Genomic DNA, 15625 nt, shown 5'->3' with positions numbered 1-15625 from the left:
CTTAATAAATATCTAGCTGTGTGGCCTTCGGCAAGCCACTTAACCCCATTGCCTTACAAAAAAACCTAAAAAAAAGATATATATATATATATGAAAGAATATCTACTACAGGTTCTGAAATCAATTCCTAAAGAGTCTCCAGAAACTGAACAAAAGAGAAAGGCCATCCTTGGTAACAGGACAACATTCACTCATGTGGATGGATAAAATTAGCATGTCTATTAAAACAAATCAACACTCATTACTTTGATTGAAATCTCCCCTGTACACTCACCTGCAATTGCTGTAGCAGTCGCTCAATAATCTTTAGAAGAATGTCCCATGTGACAGCTTGAAGCTCCTTTCTGTACTTCTTCACAAGTCTGGTCACAGATAGGACTATCTCATATGATACCACTTCATTGGGACAAGTCATGGCCTAGGAAACAATTTTCTATTCAATGCTACAAAGTCAGCAGTTTCTAGGTCACTAATATGAGGTTCCTGTCCTCATCACACCTCAGAGTCATGAAGACCAGTTACTTAAGAAGGGACAACTCAAGTGATATAGCATTAAATACTTCAACTAAAAACTGCTGCACATTTTCCTTACTCTCTCTTCTTTTCCTCTAGCCTCTATCTGTCCACCCAGATAATAAGGTGACCCTTCTCTTTGCCAAGGCTAACCTCTTGTGTATATACCCTTGATCCCATATCCTCTCATCTTCTCCATCAGATTAATCCTTCAATCATTCCCTCTCTAATCTTAAACCTCTCCTTATCAACTAGTTTCTTCCCCACTACTTCTAAATAAATTCACTTCTCTAATCCTTAAAAAACCTCTAGATCAGGAGTGTCCAACCTTTTAGATCTTCTGGGTCACGTCACCAAACCAAAAACCCTAAAGGACCACCTTCAGAATTCAATATCCATTCATGAATAAAGGCAATCTACACTACTAAGGATCACAACAAATGCTTAAATAAATGCAGTCTATAACACTAAGTATCACAACCAATGGGAAGATTGAATATACCTGCTTTAGACTCTACCATACCCACAAGTTAACACTCTCTTCCCTTTCTCAGTCAAACTCCTAGAAAAACTGTACTTCTATACTCAGTCTTTACTTTCTCTCCTCCCACTTACTCCTCAAAACCTCAACTACTGAAACTACTTTTCCTAAATTATTCTCTTCTAGATCCTCTTTCCTGGTTCTCCTGCTACCTGGACTCATTACATATTCTAAGTCTCCTGTGCTGGACCAACACCCCAACCCCAATGAGAATGTCCTTGGACCCTCTTGTTTTTTCTCTTTATACTCTTCTTGGTGATTTCATCAGTTTCCATAAGCTTTATTATCTTCTCCAGGTAGCTGACTCACAAACATATATTCAGTCCTAGTCTTTTCTCTGGGCTTCAGTTCCACAATACTAAATGTTAACTGGCTATTTTAAATATCCCGGAGACATCTAAAATTCAAAATGTACAAAACAGAACTAATTATTTTCCCCCTCAAACCCATCCCTCTTCTAAATTTCTCTATTTCTGACAGCAATACTATTCTACTAGTCTCCCAAGCTTATAACCTCATTATAATCATTGATTCCTCATTCTTCTTCATTCTCTCTCACTCCACATATCCAACCATATTGCCATTTGTACCTCTAGTATCTTGCATATATGCTTTATTTCTTCTTATATAGACATTACTTTAGTTCAGGCCTTCATCATCTTTGGCCTACACTACTACAATGACCTCCTTATTGTTTCCCCACCTCAAGTCTCTCCATTTCTAAAACATCCTCCACATAGTGGCCAAAGTGATTTTATTTTCCTTGTGCAACTATATCTCAGTTCCCCACTTAATAAACTCTAGTGGTTCACTATTTTCTCTAGGATAAACTTAAAACTCCCTATTTGGCTTTTGAAGCCCTTTACCACTTAGTCTCAACCTGTCTTTCCACCCTCATTAGCTATTATTTCCTTTCTCATACTCTGTAGTGTAACTGTATAAACCTGCTTGTTCTGCACAGTGAGAAGTCATTTCCTGTCTCCATGCCCTTAAACTGGTCATCATTCCCCATGGTTTGGTCCCTTTTCTCAGCTCCAACTCAGAGAATCTCTTCTTCCTTCCAGACTCAGTTCAAGTACAACTTTCTAAATGAAGTCTTTCTTCAAACCCCCACTCCTTCATACCACTGCTAGAGTTCATTTTTGGCAAGTTTGTTTTTTATTTATTCTGTATATCCTTATAAAAGGGCATCTCATTTCTCATCTCCTCCCACAGAATTCACATTCCTTGAAATAAGGATTTGTTTCCCTTTCTTTGTATCTATATCCCCAGAACTGAGCCCTGCACCTTGCACAATTCCCTATTCAATTTTCCTGCCAAACACAGAGAAGATGCTAGTTGAAGGATAAATCTGCAACTAAAGATGTTTATTTTCAGAAGAGAATCTTTTTGAAACCTTATCCAGAATGGGGAAAGTGAAGTTATCACTTCACAAATTAGTGGATCCTGCTGAATCCCAAGGCTCTGGATCCTGAGGGATTAGTGGGTCCCAATAAAAAAGAATCAGGGTGCAACATCTAAATATCTTGAACAAACAACAGATTTAACACCCCTTTCCCCCAGTCACCCCCCCACCCCAAGTCACACCACCCTCCTAACAACCCAACCCAATGGAAAAGAACATGATTAGGACTCAAAGTCTAACTCTCAGTGTTGATCCTACTGCTTTCAGGGCCATAATTTGGGAAATATTACTCTCTGGGAACTTCAGTGGTTTCATTTGAAAATGAGAGTAATATCTATTAGATCTTCCTCCAAAGGGCTGGTGTAAGGATCAAAGGAAGATGATATATAAGCAAAAATACACTGAAAGTCATAAAAAGCAATAAAAGTTTTAAGGCAGCACTGTGACTATGATCAGGGATCAAAACAAATGATACAACAAAATGCTGGTACCTAAGTAATATAAAAGAGTGTATCATTAAAAAAACAAAGACCACGGCAGAAAGTGGCTTCTTTCTCTCTAGCGAGAGAGACAGATCGTTCAGAGAAGGAAACACCTCACATCAATTCAGACTGACATCCACTTTGCAGTTTACTGCTTTACAGAGCAGGTAGAGCACTAAGAGCTTCCATGACTTGTCCAGGGCCACACAACCGTAGGGAAGCTCCAAGGCCAGCCTTCTATCCTCTCTATCATTATGCTTATTATCAAAGAGACAAAATGAGATAGATGAATGTGAAAGAATTCATAACTAAATGAGGGAGAAAGATAATCATAAAACAAACTGAATAGGCAATTTTGCTAACCTAAAAATAAAAAAGTTTTTGCACAAACTCAAAATAATTATAATAAGATAAACTGTTGATTGGTTAAAAAAAAACCCTCCACATCAAAATTTCTAATGAAAGTTCAAGATCCATAGGAAACTGAAACAAAATCATAAGACTAATTAATAGTTGTCTTTAATAAATGTCAAAAGTGATAAAAAAGTGATCAAAAGAAATGAAAAATATCAGTCATATGAACAAATACTTCAAATCATTAATAGTTAAAATGTCACTAAAATAATTGAAGTTTTTACCCAAATAGAGAATATCATAAAAACAGCAATAATCAATTTTGGATGGACTATTGGGAAATAAATACACTAATAACATACTTCTGTGAATTGGTCCAAAGAATTTGGAATTATTTAAGAAAGTTGTTATATATCCCAAAGGAGATCAATAACAAAAAGAAACATCCCATATGAAACAAAATTTTCATGGAACTTTTTGGTAGCAAAAAATGGGAAACAAAGTGGATACAATCAATTGGAAAACATTGTACAAACTGAGATATAGTTAGATATGGATATAGATGTGCATATATGTAATGGAATATCATACTACAAGTAAATGACTAATGGAGGAATTCAGGGAAACATGAAGACTTGCAAGAAGTAAGAAAAAAAGGGACTTGAGAATGATATATATGATGGTAACTACAATAATGTAAATGAAAATAATACTCGCTTCTGAACTCAGGTTAACTGCAGAGACTGACGCTGGTACCAGATTAAGTCAGTCAGTCATTCCACTCAAGTGTTTATTAAGCACCTACTCTGCACTGGCCAATAGAGATCAGAGAAGCACAAACAAGATAACTGTACAATAAATGGGGAAGGAAGGGCTAGCAATAAAGGGATCAAGAAAGGGTTCGTGAAGACAGGAGTGTAGAAGGTGGCTCTGAATCAAAATGATGAAGTAAAATAAGGGATATTAAGAGGGAAAGATGAGATGACAATATATTCTAAGAAAAAACAATTCATTAAGAAGAATGAAGGGTAGAAAGACCAAAACCTTGGCATGAGGAATGTAGATTACAATACTGAAATACAGTTGAATTTAGCCTAAATGTATCTTAGTTACATGGTTGGATTTGGTAAGGGGATATGTTTGGAAATGGCTTTGATAATAAAAATTATTAGTTGGAGAAAATAGAGGAGCTTAAATAATTATGCTTTTGTTGATTCCAAAAAAAGTGAATTAAGCAGTTAAAAAATAAATATGTAAGGTCTTTTCACAAGTAAAGAAAGCACTCTATCAGACTTCATCATAAGATAAACACATTCCAATAATCAAATCAAGAAAGTATAAGATAAAGAACTAAAGAACAATATCACTAATAATCATTTTATAAAGAAGGCTTTGCATAAATAAATCACTACAACTACAAAAGATGAACTGGGGGAAAAAACTAAGTAAACACTTTTAATAAAAATCTGACATCCAAATCTTTAGGGAATTGACACAAAATCACAAAGTGAAATGATTATTTCCCAACAGAAAGTGGTCAAAACATATAGTTTTCAATAGAGAAAAGACAAACTATCAACAACTGTTATCTTAAAAAATATTCAAAATTTCTAAGAATCAGAGAAATGAACATTAAAACAATCCTGATATTTTATCTCACCCCCAAACTGGAAAATGTGGTAAAATAAGAAAATATTGAATGTTAGAGAGGCTACAGGAAATTTGTTGTTATTCAATCATGTCTGATTCCATGTGACCCAATGGGATTTTCTTAGCAAAGGTAATGGAGTGGTTTCTCATTTCTAATGTGTCATTCCCTTTCCACAGAAGGGGATTGAGGCAAATAGGGGTTAAGTAATTTGCCCAAGGTCACACATGGCTAGTTAGGATCAGATTTGATCTCAGATATTCCTGACTCCAGGCCTGGTGCTTTAACTATTGCACCACCCAGTTGCCCAATTCAGCTATAGGAAAACAGGCATACACACTAACAAATTGATGGTGTTGTGAATTAACCTTACAGTTTTACAAAGTAATTTGCAATTATGCAAAAAAATTATGAAATTGTTTGGATTTGCCTATGTCAAAACAAGATTTATTATGTTTTAAAGCCATAAATATTAGCTGATTAATTAAAGCAGATACCTAGAAACAGTACCTCAGACACCCTGAAGCTAAGGTCCCCAAACAAAACCCTTTCACTTTTGAGTAGAGAGATATGGCATAGAAGAAAAACTAAGCAAATGTAGGCCCTTATTCCTACTATCAAGAGAAACACTTTACCTCATAAAAAGAGGGCAATACTGATGTAGGTGAGTTCTTGAGTGAATACAGCCTGTGAGCTCCCCAGAGAGCCATCCCAACAAAGAATACTGCTCCTCTCAGCAAAGGGGCATCTTCCATGTAGGCTCTAAAACCATTTCCCAAGAACAAAACAGTACCCAGTAGATAGGTTAGTGTTATGTTTCCTCCAAATGCCATTACCCAACCCTCATCAGTCTGCAGTTGTCACATGGAATACCCTAAGACGAGGGAAAGGAACAGGAGATAATGATGGTAGGGAAGCAACACAGAAATGAAGGCCAAAAGCAAAGACTAGCAGTTAGGCAGTTACAGATGAAGAAGGAAATAACAGAGTTCTGGGACTCATAAATAGAAAGAACAAACATGCTAGCCACTAAACAAAAGAAAGAAAGAAACCTTGGGTCCTATATACAAGCGAAGACGAACTTAAGAAACAATTAAAGCAAAGCAGCAGGAACATCAGTGGGTTTTGTACACTAGGAGGAGACTTTAGTAATTATGTTTTCGTTTATTTAAATGCTATGATTGGTCCCTCATTTTTCTTTACTACCAATCCCATATAATAAGCTTTTACATACCTGTCCTCCATGATACGACACATGTTGTATATGGCACTGTGGCCTAGATGGGTTCCCAAAAGATTACGCATGAGCTGTAGAGTAAAGTATATTCCTTTTTAGTACATGCAGATGATTTTAAAATGATAAGTGTATATCCTTGGAACCTTCTTTCCTAACCTTGCAAAAAGCCATTGCAATATAATTAGTATTAGCCATTGCAATAAAATTAGGTATTTCTGTAAGTTCTCAATGACTACCATATCTTTTTTTGCCTTTAATTCCCTAAAGACAGAGGTGGCTGGAGTCTCAAATCTTGGGAATAATACCCTAAACTCACTTCTCCAGTCTGGCAAAATGATATTCCAACAAATAAGTTGTTATGTGGCTCTCCCAAAGTTCTAGACTGGAACTCATTTAAGACAAGATGGCCCTTATCCCATTCTCAATCCATGTGCCTGTCTTACTATTTTATCCTGGGGAAAACTTTTTCCCAGAAAAACAGCTTTGAAAATTCCAACCTTCCAGCAGGGCTCACAGAGCTCTTTGACATTGATGGTCCGGCACAGCGTGATGATAAACACAGGGAGGCTCTCTGAGGGAAGGCAATTATAACAAACCACAGCATCTAGGACCTGCAAGGAGACCTGTGGCAGAAGGAGGATGTAGGAAAAAAATGAGTGATGACAAGATCATTGTACACCTTCTCTCACAGAATAACAGAAAGTATATGTGCAATACATCTGATTAAGGTAGTGATTTCCAAATATTCTTTATCCTGTTCTCTAGTTGGCCAGCACTGTTCTATTGCCTTCAATTCTCACACGGCTAAAGTAGTTTGATCTGGGTTTTTTTTTGTTTTTTTTTTTAGGTTTTTGCAAGGCAAATGGGGTTAAGTGGCTTGCCCAAGACCACACAGCTAGGTAATTATTAAGTGTCTGAGACTGGATTTGAACCCAGGTACTCCTGACTCCAAGGCCAGTGCTTTATCCACTACGCCACCTAGCCACCCCTTAAAGTAGTTTGATCTGATACAAAACTTAGTACTGGAAAAGTTTTAATTACCCAAAGCCTATAATGTCTAATACATGTAATCAGAAAAAAAATGAGCAGAGTTACTGACCTCTATGTCTACAGAAGATGCAGTACGAATGCAGAGCAAACAGATCATGCTGTTGGGGGGAAACAGTACAGAATATTTTTTCAGGAAAAAGAAATGTTATTCAGCTAACTTTAAGAAATAGTTCATTCTGCCTAAATGGGACCAGAGCGCCAGCACTAAAACTACTATTCCCAGTCACCCTTTCAACATTTAGGAAAATAGAAAGTAGTTGCTGTACCATCCCACTGATCTCTGGGGTTCCACCAACATCCCTTTCCTGGCTAGAACTCACTCAATCTAGAAAGATAGAGAGGAAAAGGCACCCCCAAATCATCAAGAGTAGAGTAACAAAAATATTTAAATTATTATCTTACTGGACCATTGAAGCAATATATTCATCTAGGTAACAGCTATTAAATTTGACTAGGTTCACAAGCACCAGAAGAAATTCTGATGATAAGCCAATATCCATCCACTGTAGGACGAAGTCAGCTAGAAGAGATGGAAATGAGACTGGTTAGCCTCTAACCAAGATCAAGTATTCTTTCTCATTATCCAAATTTCTCATACAGATGGTGTTCCTTTAACATCCTCAACTTCTCTCCAGATGTAGTTTTAAAAGACCAAGCTATATTCTGGAAATCTTAACAATAATCTTTGTTCTTTGGTGAATCAATGATTTCATCGGTGTAGGTACTTGTACTCATGGGAATCTCTCTAGCAGATGGCACCTCTTACATCTTTCTCACCTAAGAAGTAGTGCTAAGGCACCCCAACCTTTGCAATCTGACTTCCATCCCCCCCAAATTCAACAAAAACTGTTCATTGCTCTCTTTATTGTCTTATTGGTAAATTCAATGGCCTTTTCTCAGTTCTAGTCCTTAACCTTTTTTTTTTTTTAAGTTTTTGCAGAGCAATAGGGTTAAGAGGCTTGCCCAAGGCCACACAGCTAGGTAATTATTAAGTGTCTGAGGCCAGATTTGAACTCAAGTAGTCCTGACTCCAAGGCCAGTACTCTATCCACTGCGTCACCTAGCTACCCCCTCCTTAACCTTTCTACAACGTTTGACACTAAGGAACTAGAACATCTCTTTTTCTGGATACTTTTTCCCCATATTTTTGTGAAGTTTCTTTTTTTGATTCTCTTTAGAACCATCAAATCAATCCTTTATCTCCTCTGAGGTTCCTCATCCACATACCATCCTCTATTTGTGAATGTAGTTCAAGACTCTCTGTCTTAAACCTTCTCCTCTTCTCTCTCCTGGTCATTTCATCAGCTTGATGAATTTAACTATCATCTCTACACAGAAAATTTCCAAATCTACACAGTCAACTCTTATTTCTCTCCCAAGTGCTAGGTGATCTCTAACTACCTCCATCTGGAAGTTCCATTGGCAGTTCAAACTCAAAATGTCAAAGACAGAACTTTCTCCCTCTAACTACTCCTCTTCCTAATGCTGCTATTTCTGTTGAGGAGACTATCATTCCTCTAATTATCTAAATCTGCAATCTCAGAGTCATTCTCAAGTGGTCTTCCCTCTTATTTATTCACCCTTTACCCTGTAACCAAAAAGTCATCATCTTTTACCTCCTCAACATTCCCTCAAGAAACTTCATTGCTCCCCATTGTCTTTTAAGTTAAAATACAAAATGTGTGGCATTTAAAGCCTATGATGACCTCATTCCAGCTATCTTTCCAGACTGATTACAGTACACATCTTCACCCCCCCACCATGCAATGTCTATTCTGAGCAAACTGAAACTGCTTCCTATTACTGCTGCATGAACCTACCTCCTACCTCTATGCCTTTGCCCAGACTGTCCCATGCTGGCAAGAGCTGTCCTCTCTTCCACCTCTTTGAACCCAAACTCATTTGTAAGGCTTATCTCAAAGAATATCATTTACTAGTGTCCCACAAATCATTGCATATTTTAAAATATATCCTTTATATATCCTTTGCATGATTAAATCTGCCACAAGAGAATGGTAACTTCTTCAGGACAAGAACTGTCACTCATATTTCTACCACCACTGCTTAATACAGTGCTTGGACCATAGCAGGCTCTTAATAAATGTTCCAGGCTAATTAATAAGTATCTGCTACTTTCTCTTGCATTAACTTGCATAAACTTTAAAAATATGTACAAATAAAAGTAGAGCGAAATTTCTGGTACTAAATGAACCTATCTTTTTATCTATCTACATGTAGTGTGTATGTGTGTGTGTGTGTGTGCATATATACATATAATACAAATATGGACATGGATATATTTAGTGCCACTGTCCTAAAATGAACAAAAAGCAAAAAACAAAAACATATTGATATATACATGTAATGAGTACAATACACAAAAAAATTTCTGTATCATAATAAAGCACTTTGGGGAAAACTTATTCCATTCTGCCACACAAAAATGTAAGCAAATTAAAGAGAAACCACAATGTGGAAAATTTTAGAAAAGCAAGTAACTGTGGTAAGGTGCCGTTTTCAAGGCTGAGATGAACTAACAAGGGTTCCTCTCACTTGCTGTACTTCCCCACTCATCCTCCTCCTCTCACTCTAACTTGGGAAGTCAGGCCTTTCTCAGCTGTGAAACCTGGAAACCCCACTAGAACACTGTGGGATCCAACACAACCCTGTGGGAACTACCCCACCTTGTTTCTTTCCCCTGCCTCCATTTCTCCTAATGTGAGAAGCCACTATGAAAGAGGGACCTGAGGGTCACATGAAAACATAAAGGGAGGGGGCCTCTCAGGGACCCCTGACCCTAGTAGTATTATATCAATATCCTCTGTAGCCACAAGAATACAAGAAAGGAGAAGTAGAGGAGTTCCACTATAAGACTTCCATTTCTGAGATGCTAGAATCTCTTGCAGACAACAAATGGAAGGGATTTCCTTCCCCTAGATTACAGCATGAGTTAGCTGAGTAGGGTCTGTCCTAGCCTGTGTGGATTGAGGAGACGCTGTTGGACAACAATGTGGCTTAAATAATATCTCTTCCTCTAAGAGTACAATTGAAGACTGTACTAAGTTTTATACCAGGCAGATATGGAAAAAGAATATGGAGAAAAATTTCTGTTTAAAGCAATATAATATTAAAATTAATATAAACTACAAATACCATATTTTTAAAACTTCTTTAAAAAGGTCTGTCTTTTTTTTTAAGATTTTTCAAGGCAATGGGGCTAAGTGACTTGCCCAAGGCCACATAGCAGGGCAGCTAGGTGACGTAGTGGATAAAGCACTGGTGCTGGAGTCAGGAGTACCTGGGTTCAAATCCAGTCTCAGACACTTAATAATTACCTAGTTGTGTGGCCTTGGGCAAGCCACTTAACCGCATTTGCCTTGCAAAAAAACAAAAACAAAAACAAAAACAACGGTGATAATGTGTGTATTCCCACCTCACAAGATCACTAGGTACCTGTAACCCATAAAGCACTCTAGAAGTGTGAACTTTGAAATATTAATATACTCACATTTGTATGGTATCTTACAGTTTATAGAGTGTTTTCCTCATAACAAGAGTTAATAACAGTACTGCTATTCTTTATCCTTCAGATCCCAAACTAAAAGCCCAGATCCAGTGATTATATATCTGTTTGAAGTCAACCTAAATAAATTCAGGGAGGTTCACCATCAGGTTAGTCACCAGGTGACTCATTTTGTGGCCTACAGTCAATGTGAAAAAGACCCAGTGGTCAGTCAACTGAAAAAAAAATTCAATGACAAACAATCAACTTCAAACTGAATTAGGAGAAACAGTGTCTTAGACAAAGTTGAGGACAGTCCCAAAGCACTCATCATCAGACTACACCTGGAGTACTACTGGGGTCCAGGTGCTAGGTTTTAGGATAGCTATTTTTAAGGTTTTAGGAGGCATGTGACCAAACAAATGTGTCTGAGAAAAGCTGACCAAGATGGTATAGGGACTCATGCGAGCATCAGATGAGCTGGGGATGCTTACCCTGGAACAGAAAGAGAATGGGGGAGGAGAAAGGAGCTGTTATACCAAAAAAAGGAATGACTCTTGGTCTGTTTGGCTTCAGGGGCAAAGCAAGGAGCAACAACTGGAAGGTGCAAAGAGATAGAATTAGACCCAATATAAAGAAAAAAAAACCCTCTAATAATTATAACTTATCCAAAGTAAAATGGGTTGCCTTAGGATTTATAGGATTTTCTCTTGACAAAGGTCTTCCAGGAGAGATATGATGACCATCTGCTGGAATATCATAGAGTTTTTCCTGATCAGATAATAGGTGGGCCTCCTCCCAAAGTCCCTTCCAACTCATTTCAAATTTACTCAGGGCTGCCTTGGCCACTAATCACAGCCACAGGCTCTACTGCCCTCTCCTGGGCAGTCCACCAATGACAGCACTTTTCTCCACACTGCAGATCAGAAGCAGAAGAGAGAAATATACATAAAGATGAACTCACCCAGTTCTTCTTCCAAATATGTTATATATCTCCCATTGTCAGTGAGAGCCTTGAAAACTTCTAGTCTCTCATGCAGGTCTTCATTGGAGGGGTAATCCTTGATTACCCTAAAGAGATGTGCTCTAAGAACACCTAAGCGTTCTCCCTAGGGAAAAGAAAAAAGTCATTCCCACTCCATGTAACCTTAAGCAAATCAGTTTTCTTTCTCTGAGTCCCAGTTTCTTGCACTGTGCAACAAAATAAGGAGGATGGACCAAAAATCTCTTTCTATTTTAAATCTATGAACTCGTGAGACTTCATTCCTCTTAAAAGCAGCTTGGGTTTTCTGTGCCTCTGCTAATACACATGCCTAATAATTCCATAATGGCTAGAGAGATCACAAATAAGTGCTATTAAGACTGAAACTTTCAGATATGGGGTCATTTCCCATCCAAGCCCCATTTTAAGATCCTCCTCAAATTCATAAATGGATAATGCAAATAAACATTGCAATAATCAAGCTAAGGCTGAGAAAATGAAAGCAATAATCTTCTTAGCTCCCTTACTCTCTTCAGAGACAAGATTTCCTCTTCTGTAGTTACCAAATATAGTTCTAGAACCATCAAAAATACTTCCCTAAAAAGCAAGTGTATGAAAGCCATTTAAAGAGTTGGAGAAGAATCAGCTGATACTAACTCTCCCACTTCTGATAATAATAATAATAGTTACTACTGCAGCAGCATTTTAAGGTTGGCAGTCATTTCCAAATCTCATTTGATTCTCACAACAATCCTGTGAGATAGATGTTATTATTATCCCCATTTTACAGATGAGGAAACTGAGATTAAATAGTTTTCCCTCCCTAAGCTAGTGAGTGTCTGAGAAAAATTCAAGAATCCAGTCTTCCAGTCACCAAGTCCACCAGCAATTCCCATATTATGTGCCTGCCATTGCTAATATTTATTTGGGTTCTAGAAGGTCTGCAAATTGCTTTACACACCCTCCTAATCCCTTAATAGACCCATGCCAGGGGATAGAGAGTTAAGGAAGGGAACAGTGGGGTAAATCAAGGACCCCTTAACTACCTGACCCTGAATGATGGCCTTCAGCAGATACAGAACAGCATGCCGGGCTTCTGCTGGCCTCTCTGGCTGTAACATATCAGCTACAGCTCTCCAGATAGCTTCCACTGCATGCTGCAAACAAGGGGAAAGGAAATGGTAGTTATTGCTCTGGACTCAATAATCTGTTTCCATTTTTTGTAGTATAAGGACACCCAAAAGACAATTACTGAAGCTATAAAAAAAAATTTTTAAATGGAGTCTCTGCATTTCAGATCTACAAAACCAAGTCTCTCTCCTTTTCAATGGTTAGAAATCTGCTATATATTGTCCACAAACCTCTATGACTGTCAGGTTAACAAATGGAATAGTTCGAGGAAATTTAAGACATTTTTGCTGTTGTTGTTTCAGTCATGTCTGACTTTTCTCACCCTGTTTAGGGTTTCCTTGACAGAAGTACTGGAGTGATTTACCACCTTCTTCTGCAGCTCATTTTAAAGATGAAGAAACTAAGGCAAACAGGGTTAAGTAATTAAGTAAAATCTTGGAATTAGTTAAGTGTCTGATGCTAGTTTTGAACTCAGGATGATGATTCCAAGCCAGGTAGTATGTCCACTGTACCACCAAGCTACCTGTAAGTTAAGACACAGGTCAACCCTTCAAGAAAGTTCAGTTTCTTGTCACAATTCTACCAGTGACTCACTGAGTGACCTAGCACAAATCACTTAAGTTTCTCCCTTTATAAATCCCCAGATGGGATCTCAAGGGTCCCTTCTAAAGGCATTCTATAAGTCTATAGTTTCTGATCTGAAGAAACCAGAGACTGCTGGCTAATTCCTTTGTTCCTGTTAAGAATGGTCTTATTAAGAATGTTCCTATTAAGAACTCTTTGCTCCTATTAAGAATGGTCTACAAAACAGATTAGAGGTTAGTAAAACAATTCTTCTATCAAAGAAATACCTTAGTATCTGGTAAAAATTTTTCTTCCTGTTTCCCCCTAAGCAGCCTGTTCAGGCCCACTAGAATGTCATTCACATTTTGGATAACTTTTCTAACACTGAAGGTGAAGGATTTCCTATCTCTCTTCAATTCCTAAAGTTTAGAAGCTCTCAAATTCTAACTAGACCTTAATACTACCCAAGTTTCCCCTTGAACATAAACATACCTCTTCAAATTTCTTGGTTTTTGCTACTTCGCAGATTTGACCTATTGTTCGAATCCGATTGCTCAAGCCACACTCTACACTGAGTTCCTGGGAAGGAAAGAAAAGTTAAGAAAACAAAGTATTTAATCATCTCCAGTCTGTTAGGTCCAAGTCATCATCTACCCCAAGAACCATGCTAGATGAAAGTCTTTCTATGTTTCCTTCAAACCTGCACCTTTGTTTTCACATGGTAGACCAGAGACATTTTTTTTCCCTTAAGGATTTGTCATGGACTGTCACACTAAGCCAGTGGTATAACCCTTTCTACTATAAATTTCTCATAGCTTGGACATAGTTGAATCCATAGTCTCATGAAAATTTTAATTCATTTTTCCTGCACCAAATCACCAGAATCCTCAGAGTCAAGACAGGGTAGTTTTTCCCTCCGTGGATATTTCTGACAATGTGTTGATCACTAAAATTTCCTGACAAGCCAAGTCCCTTTTCCCAGGTACATCTTTCTGAAATTGCAGAAAAATCAAGCAGGGAGGTCACTCACCTTCAGAATTTCAGCAGTGATGATAAACTCAGTTTGTTTCCCTTCAGAGGACCTGGGAAGTCTTGACGTTCCCAGGCCCAACAGAGTTCTGAATTTCTCCTTTAACCCAGAATCTTTGCTTGGTGGCTTAGCCATGGTAAAAAAAGGCAGTGCTAGGGCTCCTCTGTTCAAATAAAACAAATAGATTTATATATACATATATTGTATATACATATATATATTTTAAGTCAACCCCTACAACGACCCACATTTGCATATTCATTTAAAACAACCCAAGAACTTCCAACTCATTTGGGAATGAGTTCATCCTCTTCCCCCAACTTTTGAGTCTTACTGGTCCAGGAGCTAACTAAGCTTCCAACTTCAATCAGTCAAGAAAGGCTCTTTTTAAGTCTGAGAACACAACTTTGCTCACAAATTCAAAGAGGAGCTAATGAGTGTTCACTAGGGGGTGGGAGGGAGAGGGATGGTGAAGGGAAGCATAGATCGGGGACAGGGAAGAAAAAGAAGGCAGGGAATGGTGACTAGATGGGGGACCAAGGGACGCCTCTCATGATATAAACAACGGATGGATTTCCCTAGTTCTCAAGGTTTTTCAAGCGCATTCCTTAGTTTCCTGAGAAAGGGCTGAAAATATTAAACCCATTTTTTTGGTAAGAAAACCAAGGCTTCAAAGAAATTAAATGGCATTAAATGTGTTGGCTTGATTCGGGTCGGGGGTAGGGGGAGGCTCTCCTTCCCACACCGTAGGGTTCCGAATCTCAGAGCAGCCCGGGCGTCCCGGGGGCGCTGCCCACGGCCCAGTCGCTGCCTGATCCGCGCCCCAGGCCCGGGGGCCAGAACCACGGCTGGCTGGAGGGGGGGGGGGGGCGTGGCGGAAGGGCCCCAGCCCCTCGGGCCGCCGCTGCACCGGCCTTCCCGCTTCTTGGGAGGCGCCAAGTCCAGAGATCCCTCCCCCGCCAGAGGCGCTGAGCACCGCTGCCTGGGACGCCGCGGTCTCGGGGCGCCAGATCTGGGGGTCCGGGAAGGACTCACCCCGAACCAACTGGGAGAGCCCCCACCGGGGAGACGAGAGTGGCTATGACCCCGGAGCTCCCAGCGGCCGACCGGAAGCGCACCCGCCACTTCCGGCAAAACTACGGCCCGCTGGGCGGACCCCGGGCAAGGCCTGCAGGGAGTTGTAGTC

At 39.0% G+C, this 15625-nt stretch overlaps 1 protein-coding gene across 7 annotated transcripts in view; it reads right to left on the bottom strand.

Annotated features, from left to right (window-relative positions):
- The window catches only part of TSC2 (TSC complex subunit 2), a 59910-nt gene extending 44354 nt beyond the window's left edge, over positions 1-15556 (bottom strand). For all 7 annotated transcript variants that reach the window (XM_074197228.1, XM_074197230.1, XM_074197229.1 and 4 more), the window contains exons 1-11: positions 15475-15556; positions 14440-14602; positions 13902-13988; positions 12761-12871; positions 11697-11841; positions 7633-7750; positions 7280-7328; positions 6678-6803; positions 6178-6251; positions 5579-5705; positions 275-418 (exon numbers count right to left, since the gene is read on the bottom strand). In XM_074197228.1, the coding sequence (XP_074053329.1) occupies positions 275-418; positions 5579-5705; positions 6178-6251; positions 6678-6803; positions 7280-7328; positions 7633-7750; positions 11697-11841; positions 12761-12871; positions 13902-13988; positions 14440-14574 (1116 nt within the window). In that variant the 5' untranslated portion in view covers positions 14575-14602; positions 15475-15556. The remainder of the gene's footprint in view (positions 1-274; positions 419-5578; positions 5706-6177; positions 6252-6677; positions 6804-7279; positions 7329-7632; positions 7751-11696; positions 11842-12760; positions 12872-13901; positions 13989-14439; positions 14603-15474) is intronic.
- Positions 15557-15625: the final 69 nt, after the last annotated feature.

Source organism: Macrotis lagotis, chromosome 8 (assembly GCF_037893015.1).
Source record: "Macrotis lagotis isolate mMagLag1 chromosome 8, bilby.v1.9.chrom.fasta, whole genome shotgun sequence".
NCBI classification, from domain to species: Eukaryota; Metazoa; Chordata; class Mammalia; order Peramelemorphia; family Peramelidae; genus Macrotis; species Macrotis lagotis.
This window is presented reverse-complemented; position numbering and strand designations above follow the sequence as displayed.